This window comes from Zea mays, chromosome 1, assembly GCF_902167145.1.
Source record: "Zea mays cultivar B73 chromosome 1, Zm-B73-REFERENCE-NAM-5.0, whole genome shotgun sequence".
NCBI lineage: Eukaryota > Viridiplantae > Streptophyta > Magnoliopsida > Poales > Poaceae > Zea > Zea mays.
Window position 1 is genome coordinate 204,875,000 of NC_050096.1, and position 24,910 is coordinate 204,899,909.

At 44.4% G+C, this 24,910-nt stretch overlaps 3 protein-coding genes and 1 long non-coding RNA gene across 4 annotated transcripts; 1 reads left to right on the forward strand and 3 right to left on the reverse strand.

Annotated features, from left to right (window-relative positions):
* Positions 1 to 1,377: 1,377 nt before the first annotated feature.
* LOC109941966 (uncharacterized) lies at positions 1,378 to 3,850 on the forward strand. The gene is made up of 5 exons (XM_035961800.1): positions 1,378 to 1,488; positions 1,561 to 1,786; positions 1,864 to 2,090; positions 2,111 to 2,563; positions 2,642 to 3,850. The coding sequence occupies exons 2-5, from the start codon at positions 1,615 to 1,617 to the stop codon at positions 3,182 to 3,184; spliced, it is 1,395 nt and encodes a 464-aa protein (XP_035817693.1). The 5' UTR covers positions 1,378 to 1,488; positions 1,561 to 1,614; the 3' UTR covers positions 3,185 to 3,850.
* An 8,724-nt stretch (positions 3,851 to 12,574) lies between these two features.
* Positions 12,575 to 14,558, reverse strand: LOC103643159 (AT-hook motif nuclear-localized protein 17). Its single transcript, XM_008666317.4, has one exon. It carries the CDS (start codon positions 14,060 to 14,062, stop codon positions 13,178 to 13,180), a length of 885 nt encoding a protein of 294 aa, XP_008664539.1. The 5' UTR covers positions 14,063 to 14,558; the 3' UTR covers positions 12,575 to 13,177.
* Positions 14,559 to 16,923: 2,365 nt separating this feature from the next.
* On the reverse strand, positions 16,924 to 17,391 carry LOC109943492 (uncharacterized). The gene is made up of 3 exons (XR_002266340.1): positions 17,301 to 17,391; positions 17,020 to 17,218; positions 16,924 to 16,936 (listed from the first exon to the last, which is right to left on the reverse strand). It is a non-coding gene; the product is annotated as an uncharacterized lncRNA (long non-coding RNA).
* A 17-nt stretch (positions 17,392 to 17,408) lies between these two features.
* LOC109941972 (putative ubiquitin-like-specific protease 1B) lies at positions 17,409 to 19,011 on the reverse strand. Its single transcript, XM_020543269.1, has 8 exons — positions 18,939 to 19,011; positions 18,680 to 18,834; positions 18,372 to 18,584; positions 18,166 to 18,291; positions 17,952 to 18,085; positions 17,802 to 17,877; positions 17,520 to 17,716; positions 17,409 to 17,433 (listed from the first exon to the last, which is right to left on the reverse strand). Exons 1-8 carry the CDS (start codon positions 19,009 to 19,011, stop codon positions 17,409 to 17,411), a joined length of 999 nt encoding a protein of 332 aa, XP_020398858.1.
* Positions 19,012 to 24,910: the final 5,899 nt, after the last annotated feature.

Sequence of the window (24,910 nt, forward strand, 5' to 3'; positions counted from 1 at the left end):
ATGGTATATGTACCGCGAAAGAACGAGGAACCTACGGGTCACAGTTCGCGTGCAGCGGCAAATGCAGTCAGGCACTGGCAGTACCTGCTAGAAAGCCGTGAAAGCAAGCAATGGGTCGGACGGAGCATTCCTTCCACGGAAAGCAGAGAAATAAAGGGCGTGTTTGTGAGGGTGGCCCTGTAGCCCGGTTGCGCTCGTGGGCTGCAAGTAGCGATGTTTGCCATGTTGGCCCGTTTCGCGGCCTGGCTCAAAGCAGCCAAAAAGCCGGCTTCGCCTGGCTCCCAAGAAACGCGGCTAGGGTTCGTTTCCTGGGAGCGCGGCTGCGCGCGGCGCACGCAGGCGAATCTGGCGGCGGGCGGGGTGGCTCGCGCGGGCTCGCGCGGGAATGGCGAGGATTTCGCGCGCGGGGGAAGGTGCCCTCCGGTGAATCCTCTTCCGGCTATATATGGCGACGGTGCTCCCTCCTTTTCCCCCTCCCCTCGCTGCTCCTTCTACTTCCACCCCCTCCCCCCCCTCGTGAGAGACCGGCGGCGAGCGGCTGTGCGTCGCGGCTGCGTCCAGCTCCGCCTGGTGCCGGGACTCCGTGGTTTTGGGCATCTGCTTCTTCTCTGGTCGATCTGCTTCATATACTTCTAGATCTGCTCCATCTCCGTTGCTACGACCTTGACCCCAAGGTGAAATCAACCCCCAATCGTTCTATTTTCTGGTTCATGCTTCATGAGTTAGGGTTTGGTACAGTGTGTTGTTCATGTTATACCTGCTGCTATTTTGATTTTTCATGTGGTTTGCTTTGGATTTATATTAAAATGGTTGATGATGTTGTCCTTTACGTTCACTTGGAGGTATCATATAGATGATGCAGCCGTGTTCTTTTTCCTTACTGATTCATTTTGCAAGCATGCTGAGGCCAAGCAGGGTATGATTAGATTAATTCTTTTATCATTGTTATATGCATGTAGATGGATCCCTCTTTGAGCCGTGAGCTGTTGTGTAAGCAAGCAGCTGCCTTGACAGTAGTGATGGTTTCATTTGTTACAACTAGGCTTAAAAGAAAAGGGATTGATCCTGAAGTAGAGCCTGATCCTCTAGTCTATGTACTTAGGGAACAAAGTGAACTTCACAGACAGAGGACCCTCAACATGATTTACAACTCCACTGATGTAGAGTGCATTTCCATGCTTAGGATGAAGAGAGCCCCTTTTTTTGCTTTATGCACGACCTTTAGAGAGAGGGGACTGGTAACTGATAGGGAGGGGGTGTCAGTAGAGGAGCAAGTTGCCATGTTCCTGCATGTTGTTGGTCACAACCAAAGGTTTAGAGTTGTGCACCAGGCCTTTAGGAGGTCCATTCAGATTTCAGACAGTACACAAGCACTTTCATCATGTTTTGTATGCTGTTGGAGAGCTTAGGAAGGAACTTATCAAGGCACCTAGCCCTACCACTCACCCAAAGATCACTGGAAGCTATAGATGGAATCCATATTTAAAGGTATTTGCCTACCTTGGGTTCATTAGTTGTTCATATTCACATGTTCATTTATCTTACGTATATGGTTTTTAGGACTGCATTGGTGCCATTGATGGCACCCATGTGCTGGCAAGGGTGCCTAGACACATGCAGCAAGCTTTCAGGGGTAGGAAAACTAACCCGACACAAAATGTGATGGTTGCTGTGGACTTTGACCTCAAGTTCACATATGTTCTAGCTGGCTGGGAGGGGTCTGCCCATGATGCACTTATCCTGGCTGATGCCATTGAGAGGGATGATGGGTTCACTGTCCCACAAGGTAATTGCACTACCAAGTTCACATTGTAGGTAAATTCTACAATGTCACACAAGCTCACAGTAGATTTCACATTGTAGGTAAATTCTACTTGGTAGATGCGGGGTATGCATGCCGCACTGGCTTTCTACCCCCCTTCAGGGGGGTTAGGTACCATTTGAGTGAGTTTGGGAGCAGAAATCGACCTACCAATGCAAGAGAACTGTTCAACCTGAGACACTCATCACTTAGAGTTACTGTGGAGAGGGCTATAGGTGCATTGAAGAACAGGTTTCGTATCTTGGACAACAAGCCCTTTCACAAGTATAAGACACAAGTCAAGCTGGTGATCAGGGTGGGTTTGTCCCAGCTACTGATGTGATGACTGAGACGATAAGGGTTGGTGCTAGTGCACCAGCTAACGCTGATGATGCTACTGCATCTAGTGCTGGTGCTGCTCCAGCAGCAGCTGGACTTGTTGCTGCTGTTCCCGGGGGTCCTAGGGCAATGAGGTGGAACAACAACACCTCTGGATTTATTCTTAGGAGGATGGCTCAACTTCTTAGTGATGGTAGCAGGCCTGACAAGGTCTTCAAGGACAAGGATGTCAACTCTGTTGCCAAAGCCCTTAAGGAGTACAGTGGGGAGGCAGTGAGCCCAACTCAGGTGTATAACCACTTGAGGAAATGGAGGCAGAAATGGTCTAGGGTGTCTAAGCTCAAAGACCTTAGTGGGGCTTTATGGGATAGTGACTCCAATGCTATCTTGCTTGATCAGGAGCACTACCTTGGCCACTGCAAGGTAGCACTATGATTTGTTTCCTATGACTCCTTGTTTTTTTACTTGTCTAAAACACTATCTTTTCAATTACTTGATCAGGACCATCCAAAAGATGCAGAGTTCCTAAACTGCCCTATTAGGTTCTACACTGAGATGGAGGCCATTTTTGGCCATGCTATGGCCACTGGCAAATTTGCACTTGGTTCTGGTGAAGCCTTAGGACAGAACCAGGTTGATAGTGTTGCTGCCAAGGTTGAGGGACCTGCCTTCACCTATATCTCTGAAGAGAGAGCACAAACTGATGTTGGAGAGGGTAGCAAGGCCACCGAGAACCCCTCCATAGTTGTGGGTAGGAAGAGGAAGAGAGGGAACTTCAGTGAGGATGAGATGCTTATGTTGACCAATATGTCTGATGCAGTGAACAATGTGGCTAATGCCCTTAGAGAGACTGGACCTGCCCATGTGGATGCTAACCTCTACCTAGCTGTGATGGAGATGCCTGGCTATTCTGAGGAGGCACTGATTGTTGCCTACACCTTCCTCCTGGACAACAAGGCTCAAGGCAGGGGCTTTGTTCACATGACTGAGGCACATAGAAACATTTGGCTTAGGACCTTCCTAGCCAAGAACTACTACATGTAGGTGAATTACATGTTGGTGTGCGCCACCACCCACTCTCTCTTCCTACCCACTCTCTCTTTTGACTATAGCTGGGAATAGTTTGTTGTAGACATTTTGGTGTGCAGTCTGGTTTACTCCCACCAGTCCTTTTGTCTAATTTACCTAGGAGGGTGGCTAACAATAGGTAACATTTGGGTGGACACCATTTGAACCCTAAGCTGTTGGGCTCAAACTTATTGTAAGGCACTATTTGTGTAGCCTCTGTTGGCTGCTGTGGTAAGTTTATATTATTTCATCCATTTCATACTATGATTGAAGTTTTTACTTGGCCAATGATGCTATATACACCAATCTGAGGTGCATTTGCATTTGATGTGTTGTACTGCAGCTGAGGCCCGTGTTTACTTGTGCTTTCCTTTATTCCTATGATGACATAATTGCCATTGAACCATGTTGTCATTATTGCCCGTGTTAATGTGGATGATCTTTAAATTGTGAGGTACTGGGCATATGCTGAAAATTATGTTGTTTCCACCATGTTGTGATTATTGCCTTGGAACCATGGGGCACATCCATGCCCAATGCAACTGTTATCCACAAAAGATGACTTGATGGCTGGGTTGGATGAATATCATGGTTTCATGGCTGCCCAGCTATGTTCCTTATGCTCCAAGTTAAAAGATCACATGAAAATGCAATTAATATCTGAGGAAAATCATTGCTATTGTCAATCTTGCATGGCTTCTTTGATGGATATGTTGCAGATGGATGCCCAACTACCTGACTATGTTGCAGATGGATGCCCAACTACCTGATCATGGCTTCTTTGATTGTAACTTGTAAATAGCAATGACAATAATTGATTCAGTTAAGTTAAAATTGTCTAAGGCTAACTCAGCTGTAATGCATGTATTGTTGTAAATAGCAATGATAATAATGACAATTGTCTCTATTTTCTATCTATGGGCCAGGCCGACCACAGCCAGCTGCCAAACATATTCTCAATTTGGCAGTTGGGCAGTTGGCCTCTTAGCCCAGCTGTCAAAAAGGGTCGCAAACACAATCTCGCCTGGGCCGAGCTCATCTTGTACAGGAACACAAACAAGGTCACTTGCACCAACTGGGCCAGTAGAGCAGGCCGAGCCAGCCTGGTGCAGGGTCGCAAACACGCCCAAAGCACACGACGCGGGACTGCAGCGGCACAGCAACGTATCGGTATCCACATCGCGATCCGAGCCAGGCTTTCCGAAAGCTGCGCCATCGCGACGGCGAGCCCCATCCCCAATCGTCCTCCCGTCCTCTGCAGTGCATGGGTCGTCGGTCTGTTCCCGCGCGCGCCGCCGAGAACCACGCTGGAGCAGCCGAAAGCCCGAAACGAACGGCTGCTAGCTTTTGCCTTTTGGTTTACTCCTATGTTGGATGGATCCATGCTTAGAGGACTTGCATTCTTTCATGCATTGGTGACGCATGGAACGGATTGAGATGAGACGAAGGAATAACGACCGTGCAGTCTGTACGCACGCACGGAACGGAAGGCCGGAAAGTACAGCGCGCCACGGCCGACGATTCCTGGCGAAGTTTCCTGCTGAGCGCGAAGGTGTGAAGCGCAACCTGGCATGGCAGCTTGCAACCCTGCATGTGTTGCTTGCAACGGCGGCTTCATGCACTCGTCCTGTCTAGCCGCTGCCATGCATTTGCATGGCCGGCTGTCCTGTCACCGTATCCGCACAAATATGACGAAGAGATATGGACAGTGAAAGTTCGGTCGAAAAAGGAATATAGTTTTCGATTTTAGTCTTTGAGATAAATCGACTAGTATTTCTAATTTTGGTTAAGCCTATAGGTAAAATATCTATAAAAAAATATAGTTCACACTGAGTTTGCATGTTTTTTTCTCTATACTTCAGATAGTAAAAATACAGTGAAAAAAAACTATAAATCTAGAAAACTAGAATATTTTATAATTTAGAATAGAGGAAGTCTTATAAATTAACGTTAATTAATCAAGCAGGATAGGATATTGGCATCTTACGGTAATCTGTTTTAGTGCATATAAAGGATATCCCCATGTTGTAATCTGTTTTAATTCATAGGATATCCAAAGAGGCCCTTACGGTAATAATGCTGTTGTCGCTGGAGAAGCTAATAAGTTTGCCGAAGAAGACAAGAGCACTAATATACAAGTAAGATCTATGGTACGAAATGCTGTAAATTTTTTAATGTACCCACATAAGCTGGCATATATCTAGAGGGAGCCATTCTACTCTTAATTTATTGTTATACTAGTTGGGTGCCCGTGCGTTGCAACGGAGATCATATAAATCCATGTGTTTTGCTACGCGACACGAGGGATCGGTATTATTAGTAGTCATTTTTCTATTGGACCTAGTGAGGTACTCGTACGTTGCTACGGAGATCATATAAATCCATGTGTTTTGCTACGCGACACGAGGGATCGGTATTATTAGAAGTCATTTTCTATTGGACCTAGTGAGGTACCTGTATGTGCCCGTACGTTGCCACGAGAGTTAAAACTTAGTATAAAACATAAATACAGAATGACAAACATCATTATGATATACAAATTCGTGTAACAAAATATCACTGTAGCACTAATATTCAATAAAATGTAGCAACTCACTGCTCACTAATGATGTGTCCAGGGTAAGTGGGTAAAGCACGGTAGACGTCTTCTTTTGACTTAGTACAATGCTCGTGTGTTGAGACGGTGCACAATTATTCGATAAATTGTTTGAGCACAAGTGCACAACGATTACATAAAATTGAAAAATACTTATATTAACAAAGTCTAATTGTCTCAAATTCTTTTTGCCAACAACCAATTCACTGTGTTGCGATGATACACAATAATATTTCATGAATGACTCAGGCAATCCACCTAAGTGGGTAACCCAAAAGCACACCAATGTGATGCCTACACGTGAACGTCTAACCTCTATTACTACAATAGTCTTGTTGGAAATTTACAACTCATCTAGAATTTCAAAATACTCAAAATTGTTTAGACTCTCTCTAAACCGGAGCATACAAAATAGATCAGGCAGTTTTAACGGAAACATGTATGACTCTCACCATCCTGTGTAGCGCTGATCGAATACCATAAAGTCCCAGCTCAGCCAATACTGCATCAAGTTCTGCTAGTTCCTTTTTTTCATCTCCTTTTTAGACAGCTGTCTTTCTGTCTCTTTGGGTGGCGCAGCTAGGGCCACAACTGTCTTGATAGCAGGTTCGGCTGGGGCATCTTTCAGATCATGCTTTAGGTTCATCCTCAGCTCCATCATCAACCTCAAAATCAAGATCCTTGTCATCACTCTCAATGTCCTGCAACATATATAGAAGTACATCTAAGAACACTATCAGAGAGGCTAACTATAACGACAATCAGCCAAACATGCTCCATCCCCCTCGAGATGAGTAAATTATACTTCCACTTAATAGTTCAGTTTTGATGCAAAAATTATGACAAAAAACAAGTAGAACAATAACCAGAGTTTGCTATATATGACAGACATGCAGCACCTGTCATGTATAACCATTTCCAAATCACTTGCTTACCCAAGATATAGAAAAACTTGGAACAAGTCCCTATCCAAGGTACATATTTTTTATTTTTCTTTAGCAGGTGGTCAACTCTGAAAATTTTCTGTCAAGGTGAAGTTTGCCTTATGACTTGCTCATAGCAGGGTCTGCTTTGAACTCCTCCACTGGGAATGCAATGTCGTGATCCCACAGACCGATCAAATGGGATTCAAATTTAGGCTGTGCTATATCGCGCTCTGAATCTAGTGATAATGCGTCTATCCTTGGTTTCTTGGGAGAATGTTGCATGATCTCTGGGTAGTCATCTAAGCTTGGAGGTGAATCAGAAAGTTTCTGACCCTCAGAAGCTTTAATTGATCCACCAAGCTTTTGTTGCTCCTCAATGATCATCCGCAAGTATATTCCTTGTGCTTTAATTGTTAGTTGCAGTTGTCTTTGAACCTGAAAACATAACTTATTTAGACAAGCAAAAGAAAGTTGGCAAGGAAAATTTAGATTGATCTTGAAGCTAAAAAGGACTCATAAACTACAAGCAATAAGACAAAACAGGAGAACTGCCAACAATAGATTATTGACAACTAAGCATTACTACAACCATGAGAAGAAACCACTGTTAGGTGTAACGTGACAGTTAATAAGTGAATATTGAGAATGGGCCAAAATATCAGCTTGTAGAAGTAGCCCCAACAAAGTAGGACTTCTGGTCATAGTAGGATTGTCGGTAAACTAAAATGATGTAAAAAACAGAAATAAATTAATAGTTTTCAATAAAAGACCTCGAGTTTCTCATGTAGTCGCTTCTGAACCTCCATTTACATCTTTAGTGCCTTAAAAAATCGTGCCAATGTTTCCATATATCAAATCACGGTGATCAACAATTAAACAAAATAACTCTTAACCAAAAAATGGAAGTGTCGCGCACTCATGAACTACAGATGTCAATAGCTAACATATAAACAGGCTCAAGCCTTCCTTCAAGGATACCAGGTTGTTCTAAGCAGCATCTCTGTATTTAGAGAGGAAGACTTGTCTCGATTCATCTCTTCCTGAGACCCCACTCATGTGGGTAGTTCTACCTTTTTTATGAATACAGATGCAACATCAACATATAAACAGGCTCATGCCTCAGATACTACTCTCAATTGGTCTACTGAAATTCTATTGCATTTATGACGAATGCAGTTACAGATTAAAAAGTAAAGGACGAGTACAGCTGCATGATGAAAAGTAAACAGAACGGTAACTGCAAATTTACTTCAGACATGCTGCTGCTTTGATGAGATCGGAACAGGTTGTTGCTCACAATCTGCGGATTTAAAGCCTGCAACACATGTCACAATTTAATCATGAGGTTCACTAAGACAACATTACACAAAAGAGGTGTTGGTACTGAGAACATAAAAGATCATGTCACCCTTGTCTGAAAGGAAGCACATTCCAACTAAGAACAAAGATCACTGCTTCTCAATGAAGCAAGGCTACGACATGATGCATATTTAGCTCAAATTACCCAAGCAAGTGTTTATTAAAATAAAAGCATGCATCTGAGACATCAGCAATAGGTTATCTAAGACGTCAATGCATATTTAGCCCAGTTTTAGACAACAATGCATATTTAGCTAAAATTTTAAACATGCAATGCCTCTTTAGCTCAAATTTCAGACTACAGTATTAACCGGTGGTGCTACACTTGAAGAACAAGCTTATCTGGAGAAGCAGCCCACATCCAGTCCTGAAGGCAAATCAGATGTTTGAACAAAATCAGTGCTTAGCCAAATCTAGAAACCACAACCACTCGAACGCTGACTCAGATGGTAGAGCCATCACACCAATGGTGCTACCATCAGTAAAATAATAGAATCAATTTGTTTTTCCTTACTGATACAGTACCCTTCGAATAATTGTTTATAAGCAATTGAACTTGCTGCCCAATGTATTATAGTCTTGGTCAGTCTAAACATTTACCTTAGTCTCCTTCACTCCCGCGCCGCTCTGACCTCAGACCCGGCCTCGCTGTCCTCTCCTTTATCCTCCGTCGGTCCTCCAACTCCACCAGGTGTTGCGACATTCATAGTAGTTCCACACCAGGCGTACTCATGGCTTGCTGGGGCGCAGCAGGATTTGCAGGCGGGGCGCAACGTAGTATGATCTATTGCATCATATGCTTATTGTTCTACAATGTTAATAGAACAATAAGTTTGTTTCTAACGAGGGCGAGGGGGTGCGCCGAGGCAGGGGCACGGTATCACGGGGGAGACCCCATTTGCTGCAGCAGATCTCGGGCGAGCGGGGCACGTATGACGGAGGCGGGGATGGGGCAGGAGAGTGGATGGCGGGCTGTGTGCGGCGTGGGGGGAGGCGGGATGACCGGAGGGGATGGGTGGGGGGGAGGCGGGGATGACGCAGCGGCCGTGGCGTGGCGGCGGACGCGAGCAGGGAAGGGCATCGCGAGCGAAGGCGTGGTCCGCGCTGGCGGGGCATGGTGAATCCTGTGGACGCCCTCGTTAGAGACATATAGAGTAGTAGAGATAAGGATCATGGACAGTAGTACTTGAAGTTAATACATAAAACTTGCAGCTAATAAACAAACATAGTACTATTTTAGTTAACATACAACAATTTTCCAGCTCTTCTTTGCACTTATAGCATTTTTAGTACCTACACACAACCTGAACTGAACACCATCAAGAACAGTACTGCATTTGGAAGTTTGAATAAAAATGGTGTCCAATTAACAGTTTTCTAATATTGTAACTTAATTATTGAATGGTGCAATAGGGTGTTCACTTGTTGAATTGGTTGATAATCTTGTATGGGCTTTAAATATAACATTGTTAGTGAATGCTAAATAATTCTGCACTCTTGGAATGGTCAAGCTGAGAATGAGCCAGAGATTAACTGGTGCGAACCTGGGAAGCCTGCAGGGATGGAGGTCCTTCTTGGGAGTAAGGATGGGTTCTTGACGAAGAAGATTAAGAGCTATAGCACATGCCGAAGTGATCCTACAAAGCCACGTGCATTGCAATGCCTTTCACCACTGATAGCAGGTCATGTAAGATACATCATTTAACCATCTGGATATGTGTTAATGTTAGACAACTAATTTATAAAATTTTCGATTCAGGTGGGCAATGGAATTGTTTGTTGAATGAGAGTAATGTTTATTATTGGTAAAGTATCACAATTCAGTCTGTTTGGGCATGGTAAAATGAAGTGCATCTGCCAAAAAGTAAGGTAAGTAACTAAGTATCTTTTGGATGTTTGGAGGATCAGATGTTGTTGCAGAATGTTTATTGACTAATTGCAAGTCAAATGAATTAAAGGGGAAAACAGATAAGCACTAAGATTTTTATATGAAAGCTGTGTGAGTCAACCTGCTAAGAGCTCTAAATGTCCTGTCCCAGAAGTAGTGGCGGAGCCAGCCCAAATTTGAAGCCTATCGACTCAGAAAATTCATCCATGCCAACCAAACAAATAGAATAATTACCTTATCTGTTGCACGGGTGTGAAGGAGCTGGAGATGCAGATCAGGTGTCACAAATTCTATAACCAAATTGCATAATGCATAAGCAATCAAACAATACACCCCTAATTCTTTAGGCTAAACGAACTGCACTAAGCCTATGTTTCAGATTTCAAGATTACTATTGGATTGTGTTCATCACACCAATAGGTTAAGTACCAACATGCTAATCAATAAGAACAGTAAAGGGGCATTACCTACAACAAATGTTACATCTAAATAGAACTAACTTGGAGGCAATGTAAGCTCTGAATGTCCGAAACATTGAAACAAAGTCTGAACTCTGAAATTGTCTCCCTAATCCTCACCTCATCCCATCTGTGTCGATGGATGGTGGGTGCCTCGCCTGAGCCGTTGTGTGGTGCCGCGGACGAGGTGGGCGCTTGTGCAGAATGAAGATGAGGTCGCAGAGCGACGTGGCCGACGGCGGACCGATGATGGAGAGGGTACTTTTTACTTTCATTAACAGATCATCAAGCAAAATAAAACAGTAATGAGCAATTGAGCCCAGATCACATTTGTAATCATCTAGCATGTAAGCACTATTTTTTTAATTTGATACCCCTCATTCAGAGTTTTTGCACAAACTTAGAACTGGAGGCTGAAAGTAAGCAAATTGACTTCATCTTTTAGTTTGATGAAGATCAAATGAATTTAAAAGCTTGAGAAGATGAAAAGATCTCATATGTATGACCAAGAGATGATAGCAAATGGCTTCAAGCCAATAAAGTCACGAGAGATGAAAGCAAATAGGTTCACATGCAGGATACAACAGAAAGTTATGTATACAGGAATAAATGCTAATAGAACTATGCATTTATCATATTTTAGAAACTGTAGCCCTTGTTCATCCTGCCCCCAATGAGTATTCCTATCAGTACACATGTAGGCTAGCATTTTTTTTAGTTGTAATACTTGCTTAGCTACAGATCACTGGCTAGCTGAAAAAAACCTAAGTAGCAACAGTGGAACAGTCTGAGTATAGCTGTCCGAAAAAGGCTATCTGAATAATAGCAATATTTGGATTCATGTTCATTTCAAGAACTTCACCATTGGGAAAACTCCAACGGTACTACCATTTGATTGCTGCAATATTTGTAATGATAAAGAGATCTCACTTACCCACTTGTGGTACCATAGAAACCTGCAAGAAAGAGGAAAATAATATAAATTGGTGTAAAAATTAAGGAATTCATAGTACAAATATGATCGACTTTATAGGACCACCCTTTTGTTAAATTTTTCAGTATCAACAGGAAGGTGTGATTCAGGCCTTTGTGGATCAAGTCAGCACAGAACCTTGGCTTCTTCATTCGGTAGAATGATGACAAGACTACCGAATGATGACAAGACTTTTAAAAATATCCTGTTGAAAACGCATTTACCATGTCAGCTGTGTTACCAAGACGGGTAATTACTTGGACACCAACAAGGCAACTGACTCCATCCAGTCATTTATTTTAAGATGCGCGTAGTCAAACATACCACAATTTAGTTACAAACAAAACTTTATGTGTTCAGCTTGGATATTTGAAAATGATCGAGAAGTGATAACTGCCTCATATGCGAAGAAGTTACTTTGAAAAAGCAGGCATTAGGTAAGCGAGCATAGAAAAAACTAATCCTTCATTCTGTTTTTCAGTGAGAGATGTGACGAACCAACCCTAGAAGCACTTGGTTCGCATAGAGCAGGAGCTTCGGTTACCTGGGTCGTGGCCATATCTGCGGGTCGAGGGCGCAGGGATCCTACCTGGTCGAGGGGAGGTCTCCTGACAACAGAAGTGGCGATGGGCGCCAAGCAGAGGCTCATTGTTCCCAAACTTGTTGCCGTGTGACAAGGAACCAGTTGGCCGTGGCCGCGGCGGGCAAGGAGCGGAGGAGTGAGCGAGCGGTAAGAGACGCAGAGGCCAGCCAGATCGGTGTGGATCTCCAAATCAGTGGAAGAGGTGTTGGATTCGTGGGACATGGCGGTGGCATTTCCAAACCAACGTCGAAGATCGTGCGCCGAAAATCAGATGTCGGTTACGGCCTTGCTAAATCGGCATCGAGGGCACAGATAGCGGCGTCCCGTGCTTGCCGGGGGCGGGGGAGCAGCTGATCGACGTTTGGGGCAATAGAAGTTGCATGCACGGGGAACGGGGGTGGTTCCAGGGGCGCGGCATGAGGCGCAGTCGCGCAGATTTGGGCGTGAGGAGAGGGTGCGGGTCGCGTGCGAGAGACGGGGGCGGGGGCACCCAACTGTGGACGCCCTCCTTAGCATCTTATAGGAGTAGTATAGATTCGGATTAGTTTAATGTAAGACTCAAATTTTGAACCATCCGGCTCCCTAACTTACTGTGAAACCAAACTACTTCAGCTCGTTAAATCACAGTTATTTGCATGTCTTCATCTCGCCATTGGAATCAGATACGTCAGCTCATCAATTATGAAAAAAAAACAGAAACGTCGAACCCTAAGACCAACTCCACCAGTGTGCGACTCCGTATCCCTAAAACGCGCGGCCGACACATTCTCTCTCCTCTCCGTATCCGGCTCCGTTTCCAGCAACACTCCCCATCCCACTCCGCATGCAGTCTATGACACCTGGGGCCCGCCAGCAGGCGCGCGCGCCCGCGAGAGAGCTGCGGAGAGGAGAGAGAAAGCGTGGAAATGGGGAGTCTGGGTACACGCCGTGCGTTTTACGGAGCCGGATACGGAGCCTGCTGGACTGATGAATAGTGTGCTAGACTCCGCAAAATACGGATACGGAGCCGCATGCGGAGTGCTGCTGGAGATGGTCTAACAGTAATGACTAGCCAGAGCATCATCAATGTATGAGATGAGATACTAATTAAAACCCTAACACTAGCCAGACCATCAGATGTCTCAGACAGAAATTAGACAGAACGAAATAATCAGACGTATAGTCGTCGGAGGCTCGTCGGGGCCCACTACTGATACGGCGAGCGTGGGCGCTGTGCACTTGCCGGCGCCGCGGGCCACAACTCGTGGGACTCGCGCGCGAACAAGGGAACCGGCTGAGTTGCCGGAGCCATGGCTTGCGGGTGCGACGACCCGCCCGCGTCGTGCTGCTCCGGGTACTGATGCCGCCCGTGCCCACGGCGTTCGTCGGCTCCGGCAATATCGGAGACGGACGCCGGTGCGTCGTCCTCGAGGGGGAGGCGGTGGAAGGTAAGGTCCGTGAACGCGGCGGCCAGGACGACGACGGCGGTGGCGGCGACGAGAGGGCCCACCACGGCGCCCCCGACGACCTGGCCGTGCGGGCCGGCGAGCGACACCGAGAGGTCCCTGACGGTCGCGCGGGCCACCGCGGCGGGCGTGGACGGGGCCAGGAAGGTGGCCGAGATGGAGAGGATCTCGTACCGGCCGCGGAAGACGGCCGCGGAGCCTCCAGCTCCGTCCGCGGAGGAGGAGGGGTGGCGGAGCGAGACGTCGGCGACGGCGCCCGTCCCCGCGAGCACGCAGATCCCGAGGCCGCGGCGGCGCGCGAAGCCCGCGAGCGCGCGCGCGACGTCCCCGCCGCTGGGGACCTCGAGCACGTGCGGGCGCATGGCCGACGACGCGGGCTCCACGTCCCGCGCGACCGCCGCCGCCGCCGCTGCCGCCTGCGGCTTCGGCTTGTTTTTGGACCCCGGCGGCCGCCCTCGCCTCCGCTTCCAGGCCCCGACGACGCCGCTGCCGGGCGCCGGCGGCCGTGGACCACCCCCGTCGTTCGCGCGCTCCTCGCCGCCGCCATTTCCGCTGCTCACCTCGTCGGAGAAGCACTCCAGGAGCCTGCCGCCGCCGCGGCCTCCGTAATGGCCCTCCCGGTCCATGCCGCCGCGGCAAACGATAGCGATGTGCCAGACGGGAGACGGCGAGAGGCTCAGCAGGAGCAGGCTAGCAGCTAGCTAGTAGCTCGGGGCGTAGCGTGTAAGGGCAAGGCTGGTGGCAGCCGCAGCGTCGTGGTACTGTGGTAGTAATACTGTAGCAGGAGGGGTCCTCGGTCGGCGCCTTTCCATGGCAGGGCAGCTGGACGATCGGCTGGATTTCTTTTGGACTTTTGATAGCAGGGATAAATGGCAGAGGATAAACGGAAGGGAAGGGACAGAAAAAGATTGGCCAGCGTATCCGAGGCGAATGATAATACGGAGCTGCTTTTGATCTCTTAATCTATTGACATATCAAGATCACAGATTGCTTGCCTCTTTTGCCCAAATCGACGGAGACCAGCAGTGGTGGGTGGATCCTGGATACAAAGTACACGTACATACGCCATGCGTCGCGGCAGGGCGGCGTGTGCCAGACTGCCGCACCTGCAGGTGCGCGTGTCCGAGCTAAATAAAAAAAAGTGTTATATTATTACACTACTAGTAGGATGCCCGTGCGTTGCAACGAAACCGAATTATAACACGATAACTTACATTAAGTATTCCCTCAAGTTTGCAAATACTAATGTTTTGGAAACAGCAGTTTTTGACCAATATTTTCTAGGAACAAAAATGAACATTCTAACAAAGTTATGCTTTTTCATAAAAAACATTTTTCAAGATAAATGTATGCATACGATCTTCGAGTTTCTAATGCAGTAGTTTAGTTACTTGCAATCAAAGTTTAAAATAAAACTTTGCTCTATTAAGTATTTGCAAACCAAAAACAGTAGCCATTAAGGGAGAATAGCTTGCCGGTAAAAGCCATCATGCTCTCTTGAAAAGCTATGGCAGCCTGTGGACATAAGCTTCTTATGAGAACGCTGCTTTGGTCCCTTGTATGGTACATGGAGTCCACGAGGCCTCAAACAGAAGACAAACAATGCAGGCTTGGGAGGCAATTTCTTTTCTTGGTACCCATTTGATGAACTCTGCATTCTGCATACTTTTGATTCCCATTCATGCAGCTGCTGCTCATAGATCTTCCACATAGCCGACTGAAAAATGAAAATTATGCAAGACTTAGAACAAGATTGTGGTCTGCTTCGTAAGATATGTCATAATCAAAGCTCAGGAAAAACAATCAATTATTTGATCAAGAGCAATTTCAACATCTGTTCCGATGTGAACAAGATAAGCTTCAGATTGCACAAAGGATACCACATCATTATCATCTAAAAATGTAGAGTTTATGTGAAATATTGAATGTGCGAAGACTAACTCTATTCTAAACTTATCTTATTAACATCTAAAAAGATCATGTCACAGTAACAAACTGTACCATAAGTAACAAGTTCATTCAACATACATCAATATATTTACTTGAAGTTCAGTATTTGCCTCTGGAGCTGAAACTGCCTTAGGTCGATCACATGTTCTCCGTCTTCTTGGATCCATCACCATTATCTCTAGCACCAGCAGCTCTCTGTCTTATCCATGGCTCCTATAATCTCGACTCTCAGCAAACTACTATTAGCAAATGAAAAAAACTAAGACCATGAATGAATAAGGAGAAGAAAGTGATTATTTTATTGCTCAAGAGATCTGATACGACCCAACAATATTCTATATAATAGTGATGAACCTATCTGTTATTGTAAAAAATGCTATGACCAGTTAACTGGACAGTGTTTGCTTTGATGGCTAGAGAATTAGGTCCTAGTGCCGCCGGTGCCTTCTCTGTCTGGAGCTTCCTTTACAGCAAACAAATTTGTTAAAATTAGCATACAAAATGATCCAGGACATTCAAATTCTATTTTAGACTTCCCCTTCAAGAGATAATCATCACTATAATATGCCACGTAATCGTACAATAACACGATAACAATATATATTCTAGATATGTGCCCGTGCGTTGCGATGGAAGTAAAAGATTTGTATGAAACATTGATACTTAATTTAGAATTTTAGTTACAGACAAATGTGTCGACAACTGTTCACTAATAAGCTAATCCTTTTTAGCGATATCGACAAGTCTTTGTTGTATGTTTGCAGGGATGGCATATCGGCACGAATTGTCCTCATAACTTAAAAGATCAATCACAAAGTTTCTTCGAAGAGTCTTTGCATCCTACAGACAAAGAGATAAGAGAACAAAACATATTATCTTGTAGAACGAGATAGCTAGAATGTAAGTTTTGAACATAAAACGAACGTACTACACTCACCCCAACAAATTTCAGTCGTCTGTCATTTCCCCACATGGCCATAGCTTGTAGAACGAGGTAACTGGTATTAAACCTATAGAATAATATTTGGGCAACTATGTTTTATACAATAATTATCATAGAAAAAAATTAAATTGCTGAGAAGGTGGTACGAAGAAAATACCCTCTTAAGTCAACTAGAACACCAGTCTGAATTGTATGTTCCCACTTAAAGATATCCTCCGCCCATCCAGAACGTTTCTTGCTGTAAGCAATCTTATATTTTTTTGAGGCCATGATAATCGCTTCCGCGAACCTCTTGTATGGCATGTGTTTACACCAATCTTGAGTCGGTGTAAAATCGATAAAAGTCACATGCTTTTTAACATGATCTATTACGAAAAGGGCGTGACATCCATTGAATTTCCATGGCATGAGAACCTGCAAAATATCAGTCATTAGGATCCTACAACAGAAGTGTCCTTTATAAATACATTCGAAATGAACACATACTTACATATCTACAACCTGTGATATAATAATTCATTGATGGCCAACAATCGAGTGTTTTGGCTAACTCTTCTGTTGTAGGATCCTGATGGTACTTTGGAAGTTTACCATAACCAACCATTCTCTGGACAGTATATATACATGTCCACATGAGGATTAGATGTAGATACTATATATTAATACATTAATAATTAGAAACAAACTTACCCAAAAACGCATGTCCATATAATGCTTTCTATTATTTATGATTTCTTCTTTCGGCCTACGTGACTCTTTATTGGCAAGCAGCCGAACAGCCATGTCAAAACATCTTATAATCATATCTTGATTTATCGTTAATATGTTTTGCAGGTCTTTGACAGATATTTCTATCTTAAAAGGATTGAAACTTCGCACCCATGTTCTCCTGTAATGTAGGATGACGAAAGTCTATATCAAGTATCTAAGTAGTTGATATACATAAAATAAATAAATCAATGAGCACTTACTCTAGTGTCGTATCGTCTTCTATTGCCATGATATAATCACATAAAACATCTATTGAATCGGCTTTGGTCATTGGCATGTCCTTTGTGGAAAGACCAACCATTAAAAAGTCATTTGTGCACCCATCGGTAGAGACTTTTACAGGAGCTCTTTTATCCCAATCATCAACAAACCACCTTTGCAAGTCTGCTTGAGTAATAGGGCCTTCCTCATCTTCATACACTAATTCGCTATCATCAAGCATGTGGAGTAGTTTCCTCTTATTAGAATCTGTTGGGTTTTCTAATATCTCAACATCTGATGGGCTTCCAGAGTCATCTTCTTTTTCATTTTTGTATAACAGGCACCCCCTTCTCTTATTCAGGTCTAAAGATAGTAATATAGCAGCCATTTTTTTCCTAAAGTGTGACATGTCATCCTACAAATAAGAAACAATTATTTTAGCATTATATATGTAACACTGACTGTAGATGTCCATATATGTCGTAGTAGTAATAATATACCTGGGTAAAACTGTCAGACAGTTCATCCCCTGTCCAGTATTCGATATAGTTCAAAAGAAAGAGGCCACATGAAGAGCTACAATATACATTAATATCAACATAAAGTTTAGTATGAATGAAGAAATTGGTAAAGAAGATTTTAGGACGTACCTATCTGTCTGCTTTGCATATCCCATGTCTATTTCTCTGAGCGGCCAAGAAGCAACTTGGAGGTCTGGCCACCTGTGGTCTTTTAACTCCTTACGTTGAGATATCATATCTATTTGTCTTTGTAGTCCTTTAATCTATATATATTGTAAAACAAAATTAGAGATTGGGATAAGTTAATATTGAATTCATAATTGTTTAGTTTGTGCATACTCACAGAGTCAGTGAGGTCTTTGCGATCTTGTGAAGTACCAAGTGAATCGAGCACTTGTATCTCCATATTTCTTGCATGGATCACGGCAAGATACCAGTGCGTCTCTCGGATGTTTATCGGAATAAACACCTACAAAACAGTTATAAATACTTGCATAAGAATAAAATACATATATACACTAATTGTTCAGATTGCAAACTCATATGTACCATGTCATGGTCTAAGTAAAGTAACACCCTTCGTTCAGCGCTACATATTTGTGTCATGTCTTTATTTGGATATAGCTCTTCTGTTTTAATTTCAACATCACCATCTCGCTTCAGGAAATTGAACTGGAAAGCATTTTCTATGTGAACGCGACCTCCAGATCGGCACTTTAGATGCTTTTGAGCTTTTATCAAATTTATGTAACAGTCTATAACCTGCAAGTGTGTAAGTTGTGGTTAAAAATACCAGGATGAGTAAAAAACTTATACATAACAACGTCGCCAAATATAAAAAACTAAGCGTGGATTACCTCGTCACCTAAATATGCGTTCGGTTGAAATAAACACTCCATCCATTTCCTTTCAACAAAGGCATCATCAATAAGCACGACTTCTACCCTTGGTTCACAAGGGATTTCCTTAATAAAATCGATGAGAGCAAGATCACCTTGCGTGCAAATATAGTCTTGGAGCAACCAGTCATGAGATAACACTAAAATTAGTTATAGTCTAGGAGCAACCAGTCATTAAAAAGAAATTGATCCATACAGACTATGAAAATTATAATACCTTCTCGAACTATTGCGGTTGCCACCGAATTTTTTGGTTTGTTATGAGACAAGCCTACAAATAGAGATTCCATTCTCGCGGGACAAAAACCTACATTCATAAGGTATAATAATATAGGTCAGTGCCCGTGCTTTGCCATGCATTACAAATTGTTAGATGCATAAAAATTAATATTGCTAATTTCGCAAATGATCCAAAACTCAACAATACTTTAAGACAGTTACAATCTGTTATTTCATAGTGTAGAACTGAAACGAGTGCAGAATCACTTGTTTTTTTGTCATACGGACCATTTTCATGCGTGTGAGCACAGCAAACTTGAAAGTAGCCTAGAGGGGGGGTGAATAGGCTACACCTGAAAATTTTCACTAAAAACTTCGAAATAGGTTAAATTAAAGTTGCACAGGTGCAAACCGGTTCAGTCGATTTTAATCACAACTGAACAAGTTTGAACCCACTCAACTTGAATTTAATAATCTATTGAACAAATTCGAAGTAGTAAAGAAAATAGCTAAAGATTTGCCCTACACAAGAACTACTTGAATGAATAATATGAACCAACCACCGAATATGAAATGCTTATCAAGAACACACAAGAACACGCGATATAACCCGAGGTTCGGCAACCACCACAAAGGTGTCCTACTCCTCGTTGAGGAACCCACAAAGGGCCGGGTCTTTTCCAACCCTAATCCTCCACAAGCCGACCACAAAGGTCAAGGCAATCTCTTCTCAAATCTGCTCAAGGAGCGGGTGATACAAACTTCTTGGGGTCGTCCACAAATTTGGAGACTCCCAAGCAACCTCTAACCGTCAAGGAACACGAGGTTCCAAGAGTAACAAATCCGCACACGGTTAAGTTTGCAACGAGCTCAAGAACAAGAGAATGGGAGAATCGAGATGAAATAGACGGCGAGTTCGATCGAGTTCACCTCACACCAAGGGTCCTTCAAATGATTGAAGGAGATGTGATTGCGGGTGTGAGAGGTGAAGTGAATGCTCTTGTTTGAGGGTTGGTCAGCCAAAGATTCGTGGGAGAGGCAGTAGTAAATGAGAGAGAGAGTGTGAGGGGGTATATAAAGGATCCCCCAAAAGCTGGCAGCCGTTGGGAGGAAAAGGGCAAAAAACCGGTTGAACCGGTTTTCAAACCGGTTGAACCGGTTTCTACCAGGGGGATCCCGGTCCACTGGTCTACTCAGCCGGACACTGGACCGGTTTCAAAACCGGCTGAGTAGGGTCAAATTTCGGCTCAACCGGTTTCAGAAAAATATCTGCTGCGACTTTTCTGACAGCTCTGACTGTCAGACAGGTCAGAGCAGAGGTGGCAGGATGAACAGTACCAAAACCGGTTGAACCGGTTTCAGGACCGGTTGAACCGGTTTTGGGGGCTGAAACCAGACTTTGAGAATTTTGAAGAGAACTTAGGTGGAGACTTTGTGGGAAGTGAAATTTGTTTTTCTCAAGAGCATTCATGATCTGGAAAAGATGATCTCAAAGGAGTTTTCAAAAGAATTGAACTTGGCTCGTTTCACAACTTACTTAACCGTCGCGGATCCCTCTTAATTGTACGGCGATTCCTATGACTCAAGAATTTTAAACTTAGCACCGCCGTTGTTTCATAGCACTTGGAGCACGCCATTGGATGTGGAATTTTAAATCCGCTGTGCTTTATACTTTTATTATCGTAGGATCTGTGCTTCTCCTGTCTGTAGAAATACTGTGTACACACTAGGAGCAAACTTGTTAGAATCATAGTTTGTTTTGTCATTAATCACCAAAACCCACAATTAGGGTTGATTGCACTTACAATCTCCCCCTTTTTGGTGATTGATGCCAAAACAAACTAGAATGGAAATAATAATTAAAAGTTACAAATACTTGTGATAAAAAAATCTTTTGTGTATGTGTAGCTCCCCCTAAATATGTGCATGAGTTTTGCGATATTAACATTGACTTGATATGTCAATTTGCAACATATTTAGAGAGAGAACAATCAACACCATACACAAAAAAATGATGAGATATGAAACATAATTGAATATAAAGAGTAAAAGCACATTCAAGCTCATCATCACATAGCATATGATATGAAAAAGGTCTACAGCTATTACAATAGTGAGAGCTCGTCTCAACACATCATCAAGTGTTTATGGCTTCCAAGCCATGCATGCAGCAAATAGTAGTTATTACAGACCAAGTGTTCATTACAAAAATAAAAGTACTGAATAATAAACGTTCTCCCCCTTTTTGGCACCAAGAACCAAAAAGAGAGAGACGCGACAATCCAAGGATCACCAATGGGGAGGAGGTTGATGTGGAGCAAAGAGGTGTTGCGCCAGGTCGTAGGCAAAATGTTCCTCTCCAGACTGGGCCGGAGGAGGAGCACTGCCAGACGGGTCCTGGGGCGGAGGAGGGTAAGAGGACGATTGACCCGGATCCCCGTGATACGGGGGAGGGTCAAACTGCTCCGGATCATCAACATAGGTTTCTTCTTCGACGTCATCGGCTGAAGAGAAAGGTACCCCATACGCCTGCTGGTACCACTCATTGACATCTGGAGGAGGAGGGTGAAGCGGTACATCAGGAGAGCGAGGGGCGAAGGGAGTACCCAAAGCAGAAGCTTGACGACGAAGGTTGTCGTCGGTCTCCCGCTGACGTCGAGCCACCTCATGGACATCTGCAGCAATATTTCGGCACATGGAGAAGAAGGACGCAAATCCGTGGGCCAGGCGGGCACCCATCCCACGTCCACGACCTCGACCACGACCACGACCACGTGGTGTGGGAGATCCGCGGCCAGGGGAAGGGCGCGAGGCACCACCAGCAGCAGCAGCAGCACCAGCACCGGCAGACGGACCAGCAGATGTAGGACCACGAGAACTGGAGGGAGCTTTCCTGAGACGCCCAGCTGGATTGTTGGGATCAATCCAGAAGGGAGTGTATGACTGATGTCGGGTGCCTTTCTCAAATCTGAATTGGGTCACGACCTCAATCATCTTCATAATGAATGGGGCATGAAGACACCCCTTCAAAGGAAAGCAGGCTGCATGAATGATCTCCTGCCAAATCATGTCAAAGACATTAATCCTTTCTGAGCTGTTTGGTTTCATAAAAGAGAGCAAGACTTTGCTCTCGCCAAGGATGTTCATCTGATTTCCCCCTTTTGGAATGAGGGTCATCCTGCAGAGGGAGTTGATATAGCGATAATACTTGTGAATGTTGGTTGACTCCCAATACTTGCCAGACTCAGACAAATGAAGGTCCTTGGCTTCATCTCTTGTGGGCTGACGGAAATCATGAATCTTGATCCTGTCTCCAGATATATCCTCGTCAGAAAAACCAAGAATGTGAGCAAATCGACGATAGCTCACCTTGTACCAACTACCTTCAATGAAGAAGTTTAGATAGGGGTAGTTGTAATGGCTCTCCTCATCAGCCAGCTTTATCCAGAGAGTGGAATAAAATTGTGCAATCACTTCATCATTCCAATCATAATGGAATGTCATGATGTTCTTCATTTGCTTCCTTTCACAGGCCCTCAGTGCCTGTGACATCTCTGGGTCTCCAATTGCTTCGCAACCTTCCCAGTTAATATAACGTTGATGAAGGATGGGCTGATGCTTCTTGGGAAGAATAACTGAATTATAGAAATCAACATGGTGAAGAGTCCAGAAACGATTTCCATCGATCCTGGCATCGTGAATACGCAATACCGGATTTTGGAAACGCAGATCCTGGAGAAGTGCAGACCCTCCACTGGCCGTGAAGTCCGTGACTGGCTCATTGCCAGCACGCCGAGCCTCGGCCCGGTGGAGCACCAAGCCGCGAATCACAGGAGCCGACGCCGGGGGAAGATCAACCTCATCGTCCTTCCCACCGTCATCGTCACTTGCAGGCTCCCACGCCTGCGGATTCGTGGCAGGTCGAGACCTACCGGAGGGAGTCCGGGAAGTCCGACCCCGAGCACTTTGAGACCCGGAGGCCTCAGTACCCGGCATGACATTTCCACATCCGCGCCCTCGCTTGGATCGAGAGCGAGGAGGGGTATCACCATGGATCTCCTGTTCATCCGAAGAGTCGGATTCTACCACTGACGGGTTCCTTCGTCGCACCATTCTAAGAAATAAGAGATAGAACCTATGATGAGCAAGGATCAACCACGCTTGAGAAGAAACGCATAAGAGATTGAATCATGCACTTCAACCGTTCATATGAGCGGTTCAACTACAATGAACAATATCAAATCGCTAATCTCAAACAGTGTTTGTGACAAAATGAAGATAGTCTAAGTGTTGCAATCACTTAAACCAAAATGTACCCAACGAATGATACATAAGATAATCAAGAACGCGTAGGATCGAGTACAAGAAAATAACATAGAACAATACCTCGATCCGAAGATGGGGGGCAAGATCTCTCAACGAGAAGGAGGAAGATGGTGGAAACACGCCGGGAAGAACGGATCTCCAACCACACTTCCAAACGGGTGAGAGCTCGAGAGAGTTTGGAGAGGAGAGAGGAAAAACAGAAGTGGCGGCGGCGGCTGGAAACGAGACTGAGAAAGGAAGAGAAGAGAGGGAGAGGTATAAAAAGGAGAGGAGTCGGCCGCCAGAAAGCCGAAAACCGGTTCAACCGGTTTCAAAACCGGCTCAACCGGTTTCGGGTCAAACGGCGCAGTAAAAGCGCGCAGAAAACAGTGTTGACTGCGCGCAAAACCTGGCAGTCTGACAGCACAGACTGCAAAACTGACAGCGCAGACTGCGCAGCTGTCAGCGCAGACTGCGCGCGGACTGACGGCGCGACGGCCAAAACCGGTTCAACCGGTTTTTAGACCGGTTCAACCGGTTTCCACCAGGAAGAAACCGGTTGAGTGGTCTACTCAGCCGGTTTACTCAACCAGATTTCAAATATTGCCCGGAAGGGCTGTAATATCACTTAGCAAATATGACATGAGATATTATAAAGATAAAAATGACATTTCTCAATTCATATTGCTCAAACAAACAATTTTCAATCATCAAATTTGATCAAAATTTTAGTTATTAAGTCACGTTTCGAGAATCCAAGATATTTAGCTCACTCCTAAGAAAACAAAACCTAGTCTCATCAAGGGGTTTAGTGAAGATATCGGCTAGTTGATTTTCGGTGCTCACATGAAAAAGTTCGATATCTCCTTTGGCTTCATGGTCTCTCAAGAAATGGTGTCTAATGTCAATATGTTTAGTTCTAGAGTGTTGCACTGGATTGTTTGCAAGTTTTATGACACTCTCATTGTCACACAAAAGAGGAATTTTGTTAAACTCACAACCAAAATCTCTAAGGGTTTGCTTCATCCATAGCAACTGTGCACAACATGCCCCAGCTGCTATGTATTCAGCTTCTGCAGTGGAGAGTGCAACACAATTTTGTTTCTTGGAACTCCATGACACTAAGGACCGCCCAAGGAATTGGCAAGTCCCAGTAGTGCTTTTTCGATCTACTTTGCAACCGGCATAATCTGAGTCAGAATAGCCAAGCAAATCGAAAAAGGAGCCTTTAGGATACCATAATCCTAGGTTTTGGGTGTGGACTAAGTATCTTAGAATTCTCTTAACGGCTACAAGATGACAGTCTTTAGGATTTGCTTGAAAACGTGCACACATACAAACACTCAACATAATATCAGGCCTAGATGCACATAAGTAAAGCAGTGATCCTATCATTGATCTATATAATTTTTGATCTACAGGTTTACCTTCCTCATTTAGGTCGAGATGTCCATTTGATGACATTGGAGTCTTGGCGTGCTTTGCTTTTTCCATGCCAAACTTCTTGAGCATATCTTGAGTATATTTAGTTTGGCATAAAAAGGTACCTTCCTTGAGTTGTTTGACTTGAAATCCCAGGAAGTACTTAAGCTCGCCCATCATAGACATCTCAAACCTGTTCGTCATTACTTTGCTAAACTCTTCACAAAATTTTTCATTAGTACT

Excerpts from the sequence above, each read along its gene's own strand:
- LOC109941966 (XM_035961800.1), top strand. The coding sequence starts at position 1,615 with ATGCAGCAAGCTTTCAGGGGTAGGAAAACTAACCCGACACAAAATGTG. Across the intron at positions 1,787-1,863 it reads TGGGTTCACTGTCCCACAAG|GTAAATTCTACTTGGTAGAT; the intron begins GTAATTGCACTA and ends TTCACATTGTAG. Across the intron at positions 2,564-2,641 it reads ACTACCTTGGCCACTGCAAG|GACCATCCAAAAGATGCAGA; the intron begins GTAGCACTATGA and ends TTACTTGATCAG.
- LOC103643159 (XM_008666317.4), bottom strand. The coding sequence starts at position 14,062 with ATGGACCGGGAGGGCCATTACGGAGGCCGCGGCGGCGGCAGGCTCCTG.
- LOC109941972 (XM_020543269.1), bottom strand. The coding sequence starts at position 19,011 with ATGGAATCTCTATTTGTAGGCTTGTCTCATAACAAACCAAAAAATTCG. Across the intron at positions 18,086-18,165 it reads GCAAAGACCTCACTGACTCT|ATTAAAGGACTACAAAGACA; the intron begins GTGAGTATGCAC and ends CAATATATATAG. Across the intron at positions 17,717-17,801 it reads TGTCTGACAGTTTTACCCAG|GATGACATGTCACACTTTAG; the intron begins GTATATTATTAC and ends TCTTATTTGTAG.